Raw genomic sequence first — 18,970 nt, 5'->3', positions numbered from 1 at the left:
CGCTCAAATTTTGTGTATAAAAACGGTAAGAAATGTGTATATCTTGCTCAAGGCTTAGAATTTCGCTCACATTTTTACGTGTATAAAGTTCATGTTAGGTTTCCGGAAAAGTAATACAACTACTACAACATTATATACAACTTTCATACAATATATAAGGCAGCTTAAAATAATCGTTCAAAATTTTGTGTAGGAAATGTGTATATCTCGCTTAAGGCTTAAAAAGTTTACTCAAAATTGTGTTTGAAAATTGTATTAAAAGTTTAGCTCACATATACACATTTCATACAGTTATCATATAAAAAAAAATTGAGTGAATTTTTTAAGCCTTGGGCAAAAAAAAAAAAAAACTTTTTTAAAATTAAATAAAAAATTTAAAAATTTTAAAAAAAGTATGAAAAATAAAAATCTATTATATTTTATTATTTTTTGTTATGTTTTGTAAATAAAGAAAAGTATCATTATATTTTGTAATAAAGAGTCTTAAGTGGGTATCTTATGTTATTTTCCCATTAAAAATGTCACGATCCAAGTGCATGACACGAATTGTTTGCTTTGACTCAACAGGCCTCACAAATTCGTCCTTTGGGCTACGCCATCATTGAGTCCAGAAGCCTGCATAGCATGTGAACTTGTGTTATGACTTATAAAGCTCGTCACTTTTCTTTCTCATTCTGATGTGAGGTTCACCTAAGGTATTATGTAAACCCCTTCCTCACAGGTTTGTCAACCTAGAAGTCTATCAATCATTTTATGTTACCTGTCTTCTATCATTGACGTGTCACGCCTCCTTTGGAACTCAACATCCTCGTTATTTACCTGGAGGAATAGCGATCGATTCCCATTTAGCCACTACAAGAAATAAGACATTTGCCAACAAAAATATTTTTGTTGCCATAGATAGACTATTGTTGCAAAAATTACTTTTGACAATAAACATTTTTTTTTTGTTGTTGTTGCATAAACTTTTCCCAACGGCTGTTATTGCAATGAGATTGATGCGCGGAGGTCCCAGTACGGAGGTGTGAGAGGCTGTCAATGGACGGTTTTAGGAGAGGTAGAGGTAGGCCAAAGAAGTATTGGGGAGAGGTGATTAGACAGGACGCGGCGCAGGTCCGACTTACCGAGGACATGACCTTAGACAAGAGATTATGGAGAACACATATTAGGGTAGAGAGTTAGTTAGTAATTGAGTGGTCTTACTTATCCTTGCATACGGGTAGTCGTAGTATTACTCTTGTAGGCCCTTGTCTTTGATAGTAGTTTGCCTTGCCTTGCTATATTGCTTTGGCTTTTTTGTTATTTTTTACTACGTCGTCCTATTACTTATGCTATTAATGTTTATTATTACTGTGTACTATTACTGATGTTTTTTCATCTCTTCTTAAGCCGGGAGTCTATCGAAAATAACCTCCCTACCCGTCAAAAGGCAGGGATAAGTTCTGCACAACCCTTTTCAGATCCTGGTGAGATTATGCTGGTTATGATGTTGTTGTTGTTATAGTGTTTCACACACTAGAAGAGATATTTTTCATTTGTTTAATCGATTTTGACATATATAATGTACCACTTTTTTTAATTGAACCCACGATCAAGTGTATTGGAGAACGTCAAATCTTTTTATGGTTTTACTATACAGCTTTGTGTTTACATGGCCACCACACTACTTCCTATAACATATCTGTCAGACAACAATTCACTAAACTTGTAAGTAGCACAGTATAGTTTTTGGTGGAATTTGTCCATCCCAAAGTAGGGGCTGTTTAAAATCGAACCGCCACCGATAATCCAACCATAAAATTGGCTTATTGGTAGTGGACTGTCGGATTAGCGGTTGGGGAATTGATTAAAATTTTGTAGTTAATGGCTTATCGGTACGGGGGCGGATTACACAATTTTCTTATTGGGCAAACCGTTAACCCGTTAAGAATTTATCATATTTATATTTTTACCCCTAAACATATAAAATATGTATTGTAAACCTAAAACACTAAAATCTAAAGCTAAAGCACTAAAGTGAAAAGTCTGAACCATCAGTAATTATCTTCGGTAAACTCTTCCATTAACCATAAATTATTATTATTATTATTATTATTATTATTATTATTATTATTATTATTATTATTTTGTGTTGGAAGTTACTATTGCAATAATTGTGGTTCCAAAGAAAGGTGGTGAAGTGATCACCATCGGAAGGGTTGAGATTAAACTTGTGAATTCTTAACTGTTAAGTCCTGCCCTATGGCTATGGGGCTTAATTGACTTCCTAGTTGTTAAATTATGAATAAAACGTTTGTCTTTCAAGGCAAAAAAAAAAAAAATAGTAGTTACGTAATTTAACCGATACACCGCCCGATAACCGTCCAATAATTGCTAACCCAATACCGAACCAACCGATATCTTATCGGTTGGCTAGCAGATTAGTACTTTTCAAAGCCGATAACCGTTAAGCCAAACCGTTAAACGTAGTTATCCGCCCAATCCGCCCGATAAGCAGCCCTATCCCAAAGTAGCTCGATAAACATTATTTTTCATTTAACTTTTATATACTAAATACAGTAAATTACTATTAACATATAGTTAATTGTCAATAACAAGTTACTTAGCGGTATTTTCAACTTATTACTAACTCATACGGTTATACTACCTATGATAGTACTTTGTAGTGAAACTTCTTCCCGTCAGACTTCTCTATAACGACACTGGCATATAACAGTATCTCTCTATAACAGTCAAATTCTTTTTTAACCGATTTTTTATGTTATATTTTTTACTTCTCTATATTCACCTATGACAGCAACAATCAAATTCATAACAGTACGCTCTTTATAAAATTACCCCCCATATAACAGTTATCTTCTTTTTTTTGGTAATATAATAATTAACCATCTTCATAAAAATAGAATATATATGATTACCAATAATAAAAGTAGAGATTTTCACCAAATATTTGATCATTTAATACACTATTTATCACAAAAAATATCATATGAATATATATATATATATATATTTTCATCATTAAACGGTTTTCCTTCGTTATACAAAGTGTGATTAAGCTTAGAATTTGCCAATTAAATAAATGAAAAATAGATTTTATACATCTATTTTGCCTATAACAATGAAATATTATTTAAATGTCAATATTGTTATAGGTGTATAACAGTTATTCTCTATAACAGCTGAAAAATTTCGGACCCAACAATGCTACTATAGAGAGGTTTGACTCTACTTAAATTAAGCAATGATTAAAAATGCAACAACTTGGTCCTAAATGGGAGTACCAAAATCTTCCACTGTTGTTGTCTAGTTCAGTGGTTAGTGATGTAATCACTGCCAAGAAAGGGGCTCGGTACTTCAATTGAATCCTAGAAAATTATACTTTATAAATAGGGTAAAAATAATTATGTCGTATGTATACGCATATATAAACTTTCGAACTCCATGTCTTGTGATATAAGAGAAGTTTTGATTAATTGTAATGATAAAGACAAATCAAAATTTGCTTTGAGTTTTGAGTTTGAATATCTAGATCCCCTTATTAAAATTTCTAACTTTTATGGCCCTATCAACAGTATTTCCTTCCTTCATTTTTAATAGTTCACTATATTAAAATAAAGAAAAAATGGTCAAAAATTGTCACGACCCAACTCCGTAGGCCGCGACTAGTGTCCGTGCTGGACACCCAGACGTACCCGATAACCCAAATTAGCAAAATGACAGAATATTTCAAATATAAAAGTCACTTGACGTTAGTAATTAGCATAAAAGAACCGACACAGTACATGGAGGCCGATGAGGCTGTCACAGATCGTATCATACCCGAACATATACAGAACCCACACAAGTATGTCTACAGACCTCTACAGATCATAACATAATCATAAGACGGGACAGGGCCCCGTCATACCCCTGAATAACATACATATATATAATAGCGGCAAACTGTACCAATATACAGGCTCTGAACAAAAGAGCGCTCCCAATATAGCAGAATAGATGTCCTAGGCAAGCGGTCAGCAAATCTGTCTTCTGTACCTGCGCGGCATGAAACGCAGCCCCCGAAGAAAGGGGGTCAGTACGAAATATGTACTGAGTATGTAAAGCATAGAACGTAGTAAACAAAGTCATAATCAGAACAGAAGGTACAGAAAATGGACAGAATATCCAGATTAGCAAAATATTGATCATAAAGCATAAATAGTATTTGTTGAAAACATATGTCGTACCTGGTCCCAATACGGAACAAGATCATAACCGAAACAGGACTTACAGAGAAGTGAGTGTGACATCTGAAGTATCAAATGCATATTTTCAAAACATGAGGAGTGTGTTCAGAAACATACAGCATATCATATCCGGCCCCTGTCAAGGGCTCGACAAACAGAACGTGGCCACCCCCCGACGCTGGTGCCACCATACATACGGAACAGAGTAGGGGATAACCCCGTAACATAACATATCATATCAGATGGCCATATCAGATCATAGCATATCAGAATGTGTGTACATGGCACAGCATACTCCAAAACCCATGTACATATATACCTGCCCCCTCACATCGAGGCACGGCGAACAATGCAGTGGAATACGCTTGACAACATATCCTGGCCCGGGCTCAGTGTGGGAAACATTGAGGCATCCACGAATGGAGTAGTGAGAAACTAAATGCAATAAAAATATCATAGATTTCCATAGACTCAATGAGGCATATCGAATGACAAATCAAATCGATGAAGTCGGACGGAATCATAGCAAGTGTATGTCATATGTCATAATGAGTTACGGAAGAATAATCCTCCTGAAATCTTTTTCATATTCCAAAATAGCTTACCAAACTCGAGGGAGTCAGCAAACGATTTTCCTTAGTAGTTGAAAGGATAGTTAAAACATTTTATTTTATATTATTCGAAAATAAGGCAATAGTACAATAAGAGGGCAAAGCGGGAATAGTGGAGCTAAACGTAATACAAAATATCGTACCTTTACAGAGACTCGATATAGTATCCAGAATAAGTATCATTAGTAGTCGGAAAAGTAGTTAAGACGTTTCCTTAAAAATTGCTTGAAATCAAGTTACAAAGGACCATAAGGGTAAAATCGGAAATAGTGGGCCCGCCTCGGGACAAACAAGGCGGCGGGCTCAAATTACGTATATTAAGCTTATGGGGTCACCTACAGAGCTCTTAGGGGTATTCCATAACTTTCTAGGCAGTTTGGAGAAGTTTGCATAATTTTTCAGTAAGCCTGCTTAGAGGGTTCAATTCTATTGAACGAAAAAGGAGCATTTTCAATTGCGGATTCCAATGGGCAGAATGTCTTCCGAAGTTCAAATCCAATCCTAGTACACCTAGGACATGCCAAGAGAAGAATCGGGATAGCTTTACATACCTTATCCACGTCCTATTAGCTATGCTTATATGTCCGAGCTCGTAAATCTACATTTAAGATGATTCACACTAATGTTAGTCCTTTCATCGTACAATTACGCCACACTTCAAATTTTACTATTTTATGTTCTGCCAAAAATCGGGCAGCATCTCCCCTGTTTATATGCCTAGCCCGAATTCTCAATTCAACAACCAGCACAACAATAACAATACCAGAATCAATAGTATTATTTCCCACATCAAATTATTCCATAAAACATCCCATAGGGTGTTTGTACCATATTTCCACCAACCAAATTAATTTACAGCAATTAAACAACTCCTTCTCCGTAAATCAACCAAGATTAATGTTAATAATGAAAGATTCATACCTATATCGCGATAATATTTCTGTATCTTCACTTCTTCACCCTGACCTTGGGCCACAACATATTACTACACAATTTTGTAGTTGCAACTGTGCGCTGTCTGGACCGGAATTGGAAAATTATATTTTGATTTGCGTGAAAATTGATGGGTGGAAGTTGGTGGAAGTTTTCAGAGGTTTTGGGGAGGCTTAGAGGGTGTTTTGTTGTTGATTGGGGGCTAAAGCCCCGTTATATAACATTTTAGAATCTGCCAGAACTGTCTGGAAGAGTGCTCAGTGCGTTCGCGCCGCCTTCTGGCGCGTTCGCGCTGTGTTACAGATTTTCCTTCTGCGCGTTCGCGGCCCTCCCAGGCGCGTTCGCGCAGACCTTTTTTCTGCCTGGACCTTCGTTCAGTAAAACGGTCATAACTCTTGATCCTGATATCGTATGAGGGCCCACAACCTATGGTTGGAAAGCTAATTCAATTATCTACAACTTCTATTTCTTGGTATTTTTCCAAATTCCAAACTTATAATACCGTTTTTTCGCCCCAAAGTCAGGTCACCCGAAAACGTTTTCTTAAAAGTATTCGTTTGGAGGACTTCCACTTTGATTTGGCCCAAGGGTCCTTCTTGAGTTGTGTTTAACTTCACATATATGATTCATATAATTTGTCACATGTCCCAAAAAAAAATCTTGACTTGTGGGCCCCACCTCAACTTACAATTAATCCGACGTTCAAAAATACGGGATGTAACAAAAATATTCTTCTACTTTGAGAAAAGGACTCAAAATATCCTTCGTTATGAATTTGGGTCAAAAATACCCCTACAGAATGTGGGTTAAGTATTGTTCAATGAGCCTAGAAGATCGTAACGAAAGGTAGGGTATTTTGACCCAAATTCAGGATATTTTTAGCTATTTTCTTAAAGTAAAGGGGTATTTTTGACCCTTTTCAATAAAATAAATTTTCATTTTATTTGTTCACTTTAACATATCAAGAGAAAAAATAATTTTTTTCTTGTTACATCTTAATGTTAACTATTCATTCTCCAAATCATTTCTCAAGTTCATTAAGACTATAAACCAAAATTGGTATTATGATGAACTACATGCTTAATTTGTTACTGCAATCCTTTAATTCCAACTTTTCACCTGGATGTTTAAGACTACAAGTTTAAAGAGCATTAGTACATTTTGCATATTTTTAATTTAAAACCATAAGATTCAAAAGTCTTTTGAACTTTCTTAAACTCCGTGTAAAGTTAGAATCAGAGAAACAAATTTAAAGTAAATTGAGCGTTTTTCACTTGCGTTATTTTCAACTTATTATACCAACTCATACGGTCGTACGTAATATAGACAATAACCACTTGAATCTTAAATGGCGTAATAATCTAAAAAAATATTACTTTGCAGTTAAGCTTCTTTTTTTATAAAAAAAAAAAAAAAAATAGGGGTAGGGTAAGGAAAAATGGGGTAGGAATTATGAGGTGGGGAATCAAATCCTCACAATCAAGGTGAAAGTTTAGGTAACTAACCAACTGAGCTAGTAAGATTCTCCTTTTAATTTTTTTTAATACCCATCTCCCTGTTTTGCTCCCTTGGTGACTCAACCCACAGCGTTCGGGTTGAAGGAGATGGGTGTTTATCATGTGAGCGACCCTCTTGTCAGTTAAGCTTCTTTTTTCTTTTTGAATAATTAAATTTCTAATTAGTTGGCATAATTAACAAAGATATACTAAAATTAAGCATGATTAAAAATGCAACAAGTTGGTCCAAAATAGGATTACCAAATTCTTCCACTATTGTCGTCTAGTTCATTGGTCAGTGATGTAATCACTGCCAAGAAAGGGGTTCAATACTTGAATTAAACCCTATCCTTGGAAAATTATACCCTATAAATAGGCTAAAAATAATTTTTATGTTAGTATATGCTTATACTTTCTCCGTCTCTAAATAAGTGTTACTTTAGCTCATTTCACGCTCATTTAAAAAAATAATAGATATAAAGTATAATTACTAAGTTATCCTATTCATTAGATCTTTCTTGAAAACTGGACACTATTAAGAAGTAGGTCTTCAATATAAGAGCATAATTAATAGCAATGAATGTTTTTACTATTCCACTATATTAATATAATTTTTTCCTATTTTACATCTTAACATTAATTATTCATTTTCCAAGTCATTATATTTCTCAAGTCCGTTGTGACTAGCTGTAATCATTATATTACAGCTACTACCTGTTGTGTATTGTACTTTAGTTATCACTTGTTACTATTTCATTTATCTGTATGCTTTATATTGTTTCTCTTTATTTACTATCGTTGTTAGAGCCCGTTTGGATTGACTTATAAGTTGTTTATAAGTTGCTTATAAGCTGTTTTCAATTTTTTTGAGTGTTTGATTGGCCATCTTAAAGTCATTTTGTGCTTAAAATAAGCTCAAAAAAATAATTGGGCCCATTTGACTTAGCTTATTTAAAGCAGCTTATAAGCTGAAAACAGCTTATAAGCCAAAAAAAATAAGTTAGATTACCCCAACTTATTTTTTTTAACTTATATATAAGCTGCAAACAGCTTATAGGCATAAGCCCATCCAAACAGGCTCTTAGAGCCCGTTTGGATTGACTTATAAGTTGGCTTATAAGCTGTTTTCAGCTTTTTTGAGTGTTTGGCTGGCCAGCTTAAAGTCATTTTATGCTTAAAATAAGCTCAAAAAAATAATTGGACCCATTTGACTTAGTTTATCTAAAGCAGCTTATAAGCTGAAAACAGCTTATAAGCCAAAAAAAATAAGTTGGACTACCCCAACTTATTTTTTTCAGCTTATAAGCTGCAAACAACTTTAAGCTGTAAGCCAATCCAAACGGGCTCTTACTTTTGTTTCTTCTTTTAATATGATTTGATATGGGTTACTTGATCCGAGAGTCTTTCGGAAACAATCTATCTATCTGCATGAGGTAAAGGTAAGGTCAGCATACGCTTCATCCTCCTTATCACACTTATAAAATTACATTGGGTATATTGTTATTGTTTAAAGAATGTGCAAAAAAGTTAACGAGTAGATCACATGAAAACAAAATAAAATAAAATTCTGCAACAACCTAGTATTACCTTTTCCACGTTCACATCTGACACAGCCACTAGTAAGTAAGTGAGTCAAAAGAATTCAAATACTTAAAAACAACCCTCTTTTTTATCCTATTGGCTTTACTTAAATTTAGACAGTTTAATAGCCACTAAGCTAAAAACCGTGTATAAACCACGTCCCTCTTCTTCCAAACCCTCTTTAAAAAGACTCATTTTTTAACTTAGTGATAAAACATATCATTAGGAAATTGATTGAAACAAAAGAGAGAATGTGTTTTTTCAAATGTGTTTGTAAAGAAGAAGAAAAAGAGATAGGAAGAAAAATAGCATCAGGTGTTTGTCCTCACTGTGAAGGAAAAGTAGAAGCAATAGATGTTGAAGGAATTTCAAAGTTTTGGTCTCTGCCAATTTGTTATAGATTCAAGAGGAAGTATCTTTGTACTGTGTGTTCTAGGCATTTGGTCTTGTATTCTTGATTATTATGGAAATATCAAATTGGTGCTACTTCTGATTTTTCTCTTTGTTTTTTAAAAGAGTGTGAACGAGCACAAGAAAAAAGTATCTGCCTCATTTTTGTGACTCTTTTTTTAAAAATAAAAATTGTTATTATCTTTAAAAATAATTTAATTATAAATATTTCATTTTATAGCCATAAAATGTCTCTGGCATATTTTTAGACCACAACTTAAAAAAGAAAATTCTTAAACTCTATGCGTCGTCAAACCCCATTTATGTCATGTTAAATACCATTACATAAGCTCGACGGATGAAGAAGCAATTTTGACTACATTAAGCTACTAAATTTTCTTTTTACTAAATTAGGCTATGTTTTTTAAAGATTCAAAAAATCTAAATATTAATACGTGTCTGAATATTAAGATATTGCCTCTAAATTTAATATAGAATAATTAAGTCTATTTTTCCAAAAAATTAAATATGTATAAATTATCTCTATTTAAAAGTTACTATTCCCTCCGTCCCAATTTATGTGGTACATTTCAGATTTCGAAAGACAAATAAATTTTTCTTTAATCATGATTTTTCATATGCCTTATAAATATATTGGATTGACAATTATGGTGACTCATAGTAATTTTTACATAATTTTTAAATGTGTAAGTTTTATTTCAAAAAATTAAATGATTCCATGTTCAAATTCACGGTCAAAATAAAAAAAAAATTGACTTAAATTTTAAATTGTATCACATAAATTGAGACAAAAAAATAACAAATATCGAATTAAATACACAAAATATTAGATAAGTGGATACGTAAGAAATCCACTATAAAAATTGACATGACACAATTCACGAAGAATATGATATGCCTGACTGTAAATTTACATGGTACTTCCTCCTTCCCAAAATAAGTTTAACTTTAGCCATAATTTTTTTTTTATCCCAAATAATTATTACTTTAGGAATTCAAGACAAAATATAGTAATTATTTTTAATTATATCCTTAAATTAAAGAACTACTTTTTCTTAATTATGATCAAACATTTAAAAAATAGAGCTAATTTAGTAAATTATAACTTGTATTTATTATTTTTCTTAATGAGCTTGAAATGAAGTAAAGCATACTTATTTTGAGACGGAAAATTATTGTAAAAATTATTGTAGACAAAACACATCCTAAAAGCTAGCCGCAGCGGCAATTGATGGTAGTGATCGTCGGAAGTGAGCTTGTAAGGTTGTAGGCTTTGATGATTACATTTTAGAGGTGGCTGATACTGATAGTGATAATTGTGTGACATTAGCCAGATGTGATGGATATGCGGCAGGGGCTGGTCGTGGCTAACGTTGCAGGTTCTTGATGGATAAGGCAGGTTGAATTGTTGAAACCATAACGATGTTGAAAGATATATCTATGTTGGCGACAACAGGTAGATGCAAGCCGAATAGATTGGAAGTTCTAGATTATTGTTAAGAATTAGTTTCTGTCTGGATTTGAGAGAGACTTAAGTCGTACTATCTTTTGGACGAAATTTGATTTTCAATTTAATATTGGACAAATTTGGTCAATATTCTTCACGGTAAATGAAAAGTTTAATCTCTTTTATAATTCAAATTTGATTTGTTCCCTCTCTTTATCAAATTAAGATAATCTATATTTACTTTATTCGATCGCCTCGTTTTGATATATTCTTTCATGTTAATATAATGGCGAATTTTCGCAAATTAACCAACGAGAATAGCTTGATTATGGCGTAAGAGGTTAGGTCACAAAGAATTCGAAATAAAGGGAGTGTAATATTCCAAAATGCTAAAATAGAGGTAGTGTAATATTTTGAAAATGTCACGATCCAAGTGCATGACACGAATGGTCTGCTTTGACTCAATAGGCCTAACAAATTCGTCCTTTGGGCTACGCCATCATTGAGTCCAAGAGCTCGCATACCATGTGAACTTGTGTTATGACTTATAAAGCTCGTCACTTTTCTTTCTCATTCTGATGTAAGGTTCACCTAAGATATTATGTAAACCCCTTTTTCAGAGGTTTGCCAATCTAGAAGTCTATCAGTCATTTTATGTTACCCGTCTTATGTCATTGACGTCATGCCTCCCTTGGAATTCAGCGTCCTCGTTATTTACCTAGAGGAATAGGGATCGATTCCCATTTAGCACATTTTTTTTTTCCTTTTTTTAGCGGTGAACTCATATTTTAGAAATCCTAGATCTGTCTCTATTAAGAGTATAGTTGAGTAACAATCACGCCCCAGTTAGGGGAATACCTAATTAAACTTTCGAAGATAGCAATTTTTCAAACGAGTAAATAAAATCTCTTGACCTCTTACAATTTGATTAGAAGAAAATGTCTTTTTCAGATTTTTTATGTGTTTTTTTTTTCAGATCTCTCATGTGTAAAAAATAAAAATCTCTTGTAAAAAGGTCATAAAACTAAAAAACGTTTGTAAATGATAAAAAATCTATTTCTCCCGTTTCAAACACTAGAAGAGATATTGTTTAATCGATTTTGACACATATAATGTACCACTTTTTTTAATTGAACCCACCGTCAAGTGTATTGGAGAACGTTAAATCTTTTTGCGGTTTATTATACAGCTTTGTGCTTACACCAACACACTACTTCCTATAATATATCTGTCAGACAATTCACTAAACTTGTAAGTAGCACAGTATAGTTTTTGGTGGAATTTGTCCATCCCAAAGTAGCTCGAAAAACATTATTTTTCATTTTAACCTTACAGTAAAATTTCTGTACACTATTAACATATACTCCGTAGTTAATTGTCAATAACATGTTACTTAGCGTTATTTTCAACTTACGGTTATACATATCATAGACAACTAGTATACGTACCGACGCGATGTGCGGATCATTTCAAAAAGAAAATGAGCGGAGAGAGATAATAGAACAAATGTATATAAACCATGTGTGAAATATTACAGATTTTATATTCTCATTTTTCTGAATCAGTCTTATACAAATGATGCTTAGCTAATATTCATGAATAAAATAACATAAAGGTTTATTCTTGTAAGAAATAAACATACTGAATGATACATCGTGAAATAATCAATCTTTGTTTTCTCTATTTTTGTGTACACAAGTATCATATATTAATTTTACACTATACCTTGTGTCAAAGAGTAAAGATCTTTTGAGTTCAAATATGTGGCGAGCCTTGCGTCGTGGACAACTTCTCCACTTGTAAGCCTAGTTTGTTGTCCTCCATGTCGAGGTTAATTAATAAGAGCTATAGTTCCTTTATATGTCTTCAAATCCCTCATAGATATGGTTGTACTTCTAATCTACATTTACGACTCGACAATAATTCAAAATGGTTCACCAAATTTGACAAAGAGTATACCTTAAATGTGAGAATGATACTGGTATCTACTCTTATAAATTTGTATAATGACATCATAATATACCAAGAAAGCTTTTTAACAGCTATGTCAATGATATTATGATATTCTCAAGCTATGGTGTGATAAGGGGTTAGTCACTTCTTTCTGAGAAACTGCCCCATCCGAGTTTCCCATTGTCCACATTTGTGCAATGTGACTCCCCTGTATTTCGATCTTCCTCTAGAAAACCCAGTGCTTTGACGTCGTAGTAAGTGCACAAACACTCCCAAGAAATTAGACATCTACTTACCAAGTTATAACACAATAACAGTGAGATACATTCAGTAAATCTACAAGTTCATAACCATTCTCCCATCCTCATTTCGACCCAGTAGAGTTGTTTAATATGCAGGGTAAAATCAACGCCCTTCACAATTTTTTTTTTTTTTTTTTTGTATAACTAAATGCCAACAACAACTTAAACAGATAACTGCAATCATCTGGCTATCCTACATAGCATTGTCATAGGAATTCTACAAAAAAAATTCTAACTAAAAGGAAGGAATTTCTCAATCATAAAAAATATTTACGTAAGAAACTGTCAGAAAGTTATAGCCTCATTACATAATCATACAATAGCAGTATATGCTGGTGTACAAATGAGAGAAGCGGTGTCTGCAAAGCAAGTCCCATAGACCCTGCATGATAAAATCCAAAATTGGGATAAATCAAATTTTTGTCATAATTCTTTTAGGTTAAAAAAAGTTGTGAGATTCAAAAGTACAAAGTGTTTCCTATTCACCACCAATAGTTTCCCAGAAAAGATGCTTCCAAATGCAGACTGAGATTCAACTTTGATATACTTTCAGAATAAGAGTTTATTTACCACATGAACTAGTAGCTTTCAGATTAAGAGTTAGCCACATAACCAAGAGTATATCCTAGAGGAATACTAAAAACATAGTATGATCCCAAATTGATAGAATCCACTAAACCTGGCGATTATTGTGGACGTACTTCAGAACTGAAGGAACCTCTGAAAAGAGGTATTGTTCATTGTCTTGCTTTCGAAGCTAGAGTAGTACATAATATTTATAATTGCTAAAAGATCTAGCAAAAGAAACAAAAAGAACAACTATTGAAAAAATCAACAATAATATATGATCATCTGTGATGAAAATTAGAATCCAATGAATATTTTGAACAACTCAAGAAGCACAACACATTGAAGTCTATTTTATTGAACTTCTCACTATTTTCTTTAGATTTGATTTGCAGAATATAGTCATAAGAATATAACAACTAAAATAAGTTAGGAAGAAGAGAGAATAAAGTCCTAATACTTTAGAAAACCGCACCGCCTTGAGACGCAGAACATCTCTTCTAAATGGTAATATAAGACTTAAAATTAGTGAGCCCAAGTTAGTAGGCTCTTTTAGTCACAAGTTCACAGTTGAGGACGGAACTCTGCAAACAGTCCGCTGAACATGTTCAAGTGTATATCTTCCTACAGTGCTCCTTCACCACACAAATCTAGCATCTCATTCTAAAAATTGTGGGTTTATCTAGGCAATGCCGAAGACAATAAACTCCTATGATGCTAGCATATGAAGCGCCGGAAAGCACGCTGAAAATATGGAACTCAATGCTTGCTGCTAGCTGGGGGTTTATTTGGAAGGAAATAAACTCTAGAACTTGGTTTAGCAAAAAGGAACCTGTAATTAGTACTCCCTCCGTCCCAATTTGTTTGAGGGTTGACCAGTTTGGAAGTCAAACAACTTTTTTTTTTACTTAATTTTAAACATAAATGTTTCGAGTATTTTATAATAAAATTTAAATATCTGAAAACTACCTAAAAAGTACTATAAGACTGCACAATTAATAATTCACAATCTAGAAAATAATTGGAGAAAATCGTAGTAAAAAAAAAAAGTTGTTTGACTCCCAAACTAGTAAACCTTCAAACAAATTGGGACGGAGAGAGTAACAAAGTACAGATGCATTGCTTCACCCTTTTATTTTTTTGGTGTAATATGGCAATAGCTAATGACACAGAAGCTATGATTGACTTTTTGAGTTCATTAGGCAATCTGTAATGAGGCTTCTCTTGGTAAATAGTTAGCGAAGTTAGCTACACCTTAGTACAATACCTTTACCAATCAAAAAAGAAAATGTATATTCCACTTTCATTTCTTCAATGCATTTCCTCCAATTACTCCATTCTCATTCTTTTTGTTACCCTGTTTGGATGGTTGTTTCTCGTGGTTCATTGATGTACAGTATGATATGATACAGTATGATGTTGTATTGTACTATATTAATAAACATAATGTTTGGATAGACTGTATCATTTGTTATAGTTTAATAACATTTGTATTGTTTGGTTTGACTGTATGGTACTGTTTAATAACTTAAGTTTACTAAAATACACTTAACTCTTAATTAGAAAATTAGTTTATTTATATATCAATAAAACTAAGGTAAATAATAAAATAGGAACTTTAAAAAATAAGTAAGTGGTGGATGAGGTGGTCATTGGGTGGGTGGTGGGGTTGGTGGAGGGGTGGGTGGTGTGAGGTGGGTGGTTGTGGGATGAGGGTGGGGGTGAGTGGTTGTGGGGTGGGGTGGTAGGATGGGGTGGGAGGCAGAGAGGGGGGGGGGTTAGTTGGGGGTTAGTTGGGGGTGGGATGGCTGGTGGGGTGGGGTGGGGTGGGTGGTAGAGGGTGGGGTGGGGTGGGTGGTAGAGGGTGGGGGTATAATGGAGAAATGAAATAGGTAACCACGCAAAAATCACCAAATCCGTGGTTATAAAAATTGAACTTTTTCATGGTTATATAACCACAGAATTACAATGAGTTTACAACACCATACCACATAATTTTAAAAACAATGAATCCAAACATGATTTCATAAAAAATCATACATTAATGAACCACGGGAAACAACCATCCAAACAGGGGGTAGGCATCTTCTTTAGAGTGATTCTGTGTGTGCCAGTAACACTAAATTAAAGTTCCCTGCCAGATGGTAAGCAGCAATCCATGCTCTTTTCATCAAAATAATTGTCTATGTAATTCAACAAAAGGCAATACACTTGGAGAAATTACCTGTGGAGCTGATGGCGGGGGATTTATGGCCATCTCTGCACATAAATAACTATCCACAAAAGACTGCACATTACAAATACATGATTAGCAAAAGCAATATCAAATACTTGTGGTGCACATAAACTACATATTATATACTACATATAATTTCAAGAAGCGCAAAGCAGAGGTGAGGAGCTAACCAAAACAATAAAATTACACTTTCGAACACTGTGTATCCAAACACAAAGAAAATACCCAAACAACCGAGTAAACAGAAAATAGTTGAAAATGAAAATAACGAATAATAATAAATTTATACTTTTAAACAGTGGATATATAAACAAATTAATTTAAGAAATCAATTCAAGGGGAAAACATATAACATAATAGGAGTAATAAGAGAAGAAATTGGTGGAATGAAGGACTGAAGAGAAAAAACCAAACCTGACCAGAAGCCAAGTTCATGTGCTGCTTTAGCCGCCGGTGGCAGTGGTCCTCCGTCGTCTACAGTGATTTTAATATGGAATTAAAGGATTTTCGCAGCAAGGGACTATAATAATAAATGTACAAAGCTTTAAAAAGTGGTGGTTCTATAATTTTTAACTTTCGGTAACAGCCTTTCTTGTCCACTTTCGGGATAGCTACATTTTTTGACGAAACAGCATGCTTATATTGAACCTTTTCTGGATATAGTTCACAAAATTTATACTCATACCATGGTATGCCAATCACTCACATCCTTCATCCCCTATGAATTCAACCTTACTATGTCAAGGCCATCATTCTATTATAACTTTAAGTGAATTATACACTCAAAAACCAACCTAACAAACCCACAATCATCATAAAAGGTTCAACCTTTATGTTCAAGATTACACAAAATTGAAACAGAAGAACAACATAACAATTCCCCTACCAGTGATGAAAGGATCAGCAGGTCAAAAACAGAGAAACCATGAGTGAACCTTCCGATGGCAGAGAAAAACAATAGAGCGGCAAAATCTCCACCAGCAAACAATTCCACCAACATAAAATTTCACAATTCAAAAGTAAACTTTTTTTTAAAAAGGAATCCCAATGAACAACACAATCACATACCTAGACTGATAGACAGCAACACAGTTATGCCCCGCTCTATTTTAGGCCCCTTTCATGCATGATAAATTGATTTTGGAGAATCCAAGAGATCCACGGGATACGATTGCAGAAGAACAAAAACAAAGGAAATATTTTATGCCGATCTGATCACAAAAAATGTGAATTATAAGTGTTTCGTGGATTTTGAACGTGGGTTGGTGGAACATGAGTTGCAAGATCGCGGGTTTCATACTTTTACTGCCCAGGTTTCTTTCTCAGTTAAAATTGAAGTAACTGTTTCTTTATTATCAAAACAAATTAAAGTAACTGTCAAACTTTGAATTTACAAAAAAAAATAAAAAATGTTAACCTTATATTTTTAATCTTTTTAATAAATTGTGTTGAATACTTATACTTGATTCCTGCAATTCAAATTCATGTTCAATGTTTCAAGGGAAAAAAATATGTTTCTAGACCATTACTCAAAAATAGAAATTAAAAACAGATTTTTACTTTTTAATAAACTGTGTTTAATACCTTTCTCGTCTAATTCACATGCATATCTTTTATGTTTCAAGGAAAAATATTTAGATATATGTTCCATAAAATATAAATATTTAATTATTTTTAAATTCAAAATTTTAAACAATAACCAATACAACCAATTATTAACTAATTAACTATTTTTTGTCCTAAAACTACCACGTGTCTTAATCTTACTCTGCCACTTGTCAAGATTCTAGCGCAAACTATCCTCTATTTAATAATAATATAAATATAGATATAGATATAGATTACCGCTTGAATTTTAAATGGCCTAATAGTCTTAAAAATATATTACTTTGAAGTGAAGCTTCTTTTTTTTTTTTAAAAAAAAGATTAATTTTCCAGTTAGTTGGCATAATTAACAAAGATATACTTATTAAATTAAGCCTGATTAAAAATGCAACAACTTGGTCCTAAATAGGAGTACCAAAATCTTCCACTGTTGTCTAGTTCAGTGGTTAGTGATGTAATCACTGCCAAGAAAGGGGCTCGGTACTTCAATTAAATCCTAGAAAATTATATTTTATAAATAGGGTAAAAATAATTATGTCGTATGTATGCGCATATATAAACTTTCGAACTCCTTGTCTTTGATATAAGGGAAGTTTTAATTAATTGTAATGATAAAGACAATTCAAAATTTGCTTTGAGTTTAGAGTTTGAATATCTAGATCCCCTTATTAAAATTTCTAACTTTTATGTCCCGATCAACAGTATTTTCTTCGTTCACTTTTAATAGTTCATTATATTAAAATAAAGGGAAAAAGAACAAAAATATCTCTCTACTTTGAGAAAAGGGCTAAAAATATCCTTCGTTACGAATTTGGGTCAAAAATACCCCTGCCGAATTTGGGTTAAGTATTGTTAAGTGAGCCTAGAAGATCGTAACGAAGGGTAGGAGTATTTTTGACCCAAATTCGTAACAGAGGATGATTTTTTGCTCTTTTCCCAAAGTAGAGGGGTATTTTTGACCCTTTTCAATAAAATAAATTTTCATTATTATTTGTTCACTTTAACATATCAAGAGAAAAAATAATTTTTTTCTTGTTACATCTTAATGTTAACTACTCATTCTCCAAATCATTTCTCAAGTTCATTAAGACTTATAAACCAAAATTGGTATTATGATAAACTATATGCTTAATTTATTACTGCAATCTTTTAATTCTAACTTTCCACCTGGATGTTTAAGACCACAAGTTTAAAGAGCATTGGTACATTTTATATATTTTTAAGGGAAAATAGTCAAATACACCCTCAACGTCTACTCGGATTAATTATGACGCACCCAACCTTTGCGGGCGACCTATTACCCCCCTCCCCCCCCCCCCCCCCCCCGTCTTATTTTTTCAGTATTTTAGTAACCTTTAAGTGTTGATGTGACACTGTGCGTGACTACACGACCAAGCAGCGCGTGGGGGGGGGGGGGTATTTGACCTGTTATTTTTTGCCACGTGGATCAAAAGTAACAGTAACCCCCCCCCCCCCCCCCCCTTCCCCTCTCTTCCTTTCTTCATTTTCGAAAATTGACTCCATTGTTGCCATAAATTGAAGAAAAAAAAAAGTTGAAATATGTGCAATGGATTCTAGTGGTAAGTATTATTTTCTCTA

General features: G+C 33.4%; 1 protein-coding gene across 2 annotated transcripts; it reads right to left on the bottom strand.

Moving 5' to 3' along the window:
- Positions 1-13,004: 13,004 nt before the first annotated feature.
- Positions 13,005-17,045, bottom strand: LOC132603188 (uncharacterized). 2 transcript variants are annotated; one of them, XR_009567994.1, is made up of 4 exons: positions 16,835-17,045; positions 16,181-16,240; positions 15,755-15,817; positions 13,005-13,345 (listed from the first exon to the last, which is right to left on the bottom strand). XR_009567994.1 is itself a non-coding variant. In XM_060316127.1 (4 exons), the coding sequence occupies exons 1-4, from the start codon at positions 16,764-16,766 to the stop codon at positions 13,268-13,270; spliced, it is 315 nt and encodes a 104-aa protein (XP_060172110.1). In that variant the 5' UTR covers positions 16,767-16,793; the 3' UTR covers positions 13,005-13,267. The 2 variants fall into 2 exon arrangements, 1 of the variants encoding a protein (XP_060172110.1); XM_060316127.1 differs by lacking the exon at positions 16,835-17,045 and adding an exon at positions 16,653-16,793.
- Between the last annotated feature and the right edge of the window lie 1,925 nt (positions 17,046-18,970).

This window comes from Lycium barbarum, chromosome 7 (assembly GCF_019175385.1).
Source record: "Lycium barbarum isolate Lr01 chromosome 7, ASM1917538v2, whole genome shotgun sequence".
In the NCBI taxonomy this organism is placed as follows: domain Eukaryota; kingdom Viridiplantae; phylum Streptophyta; class Magnoliopsida; order Solanales; family Solanaceae; genus Lycium; species Lycium barbarum.
Note: the sequence above shows the minus strand (reverse complement) of the source record. Positions and strands in the feature narration are given on the sequence as shown.

Coding starts and splice junctions, on each gene's coding strand:
- LOC132603188 (XM_060316127.1), bottom strand. CDS start 16,766: ATGTTGGTGGAATTGTTTGCTGGTGGAGATTTTGCCGCTCTATTGTTT. Junction 15,818..16,180: donor TGAACTTGGCTTCTGGTCAG/GTTTGGTTTTTT, acceptor TGTAATGTGCAG/TCTTTTGTGGATAGTTATTT. Junction 13,346..15,754: donor CCCCGCCATCAGCTCCACAG/GTAATTTCTCCA, acceptor TTTATCATGCAG/GGTCTATGGGACTTGCTTTG.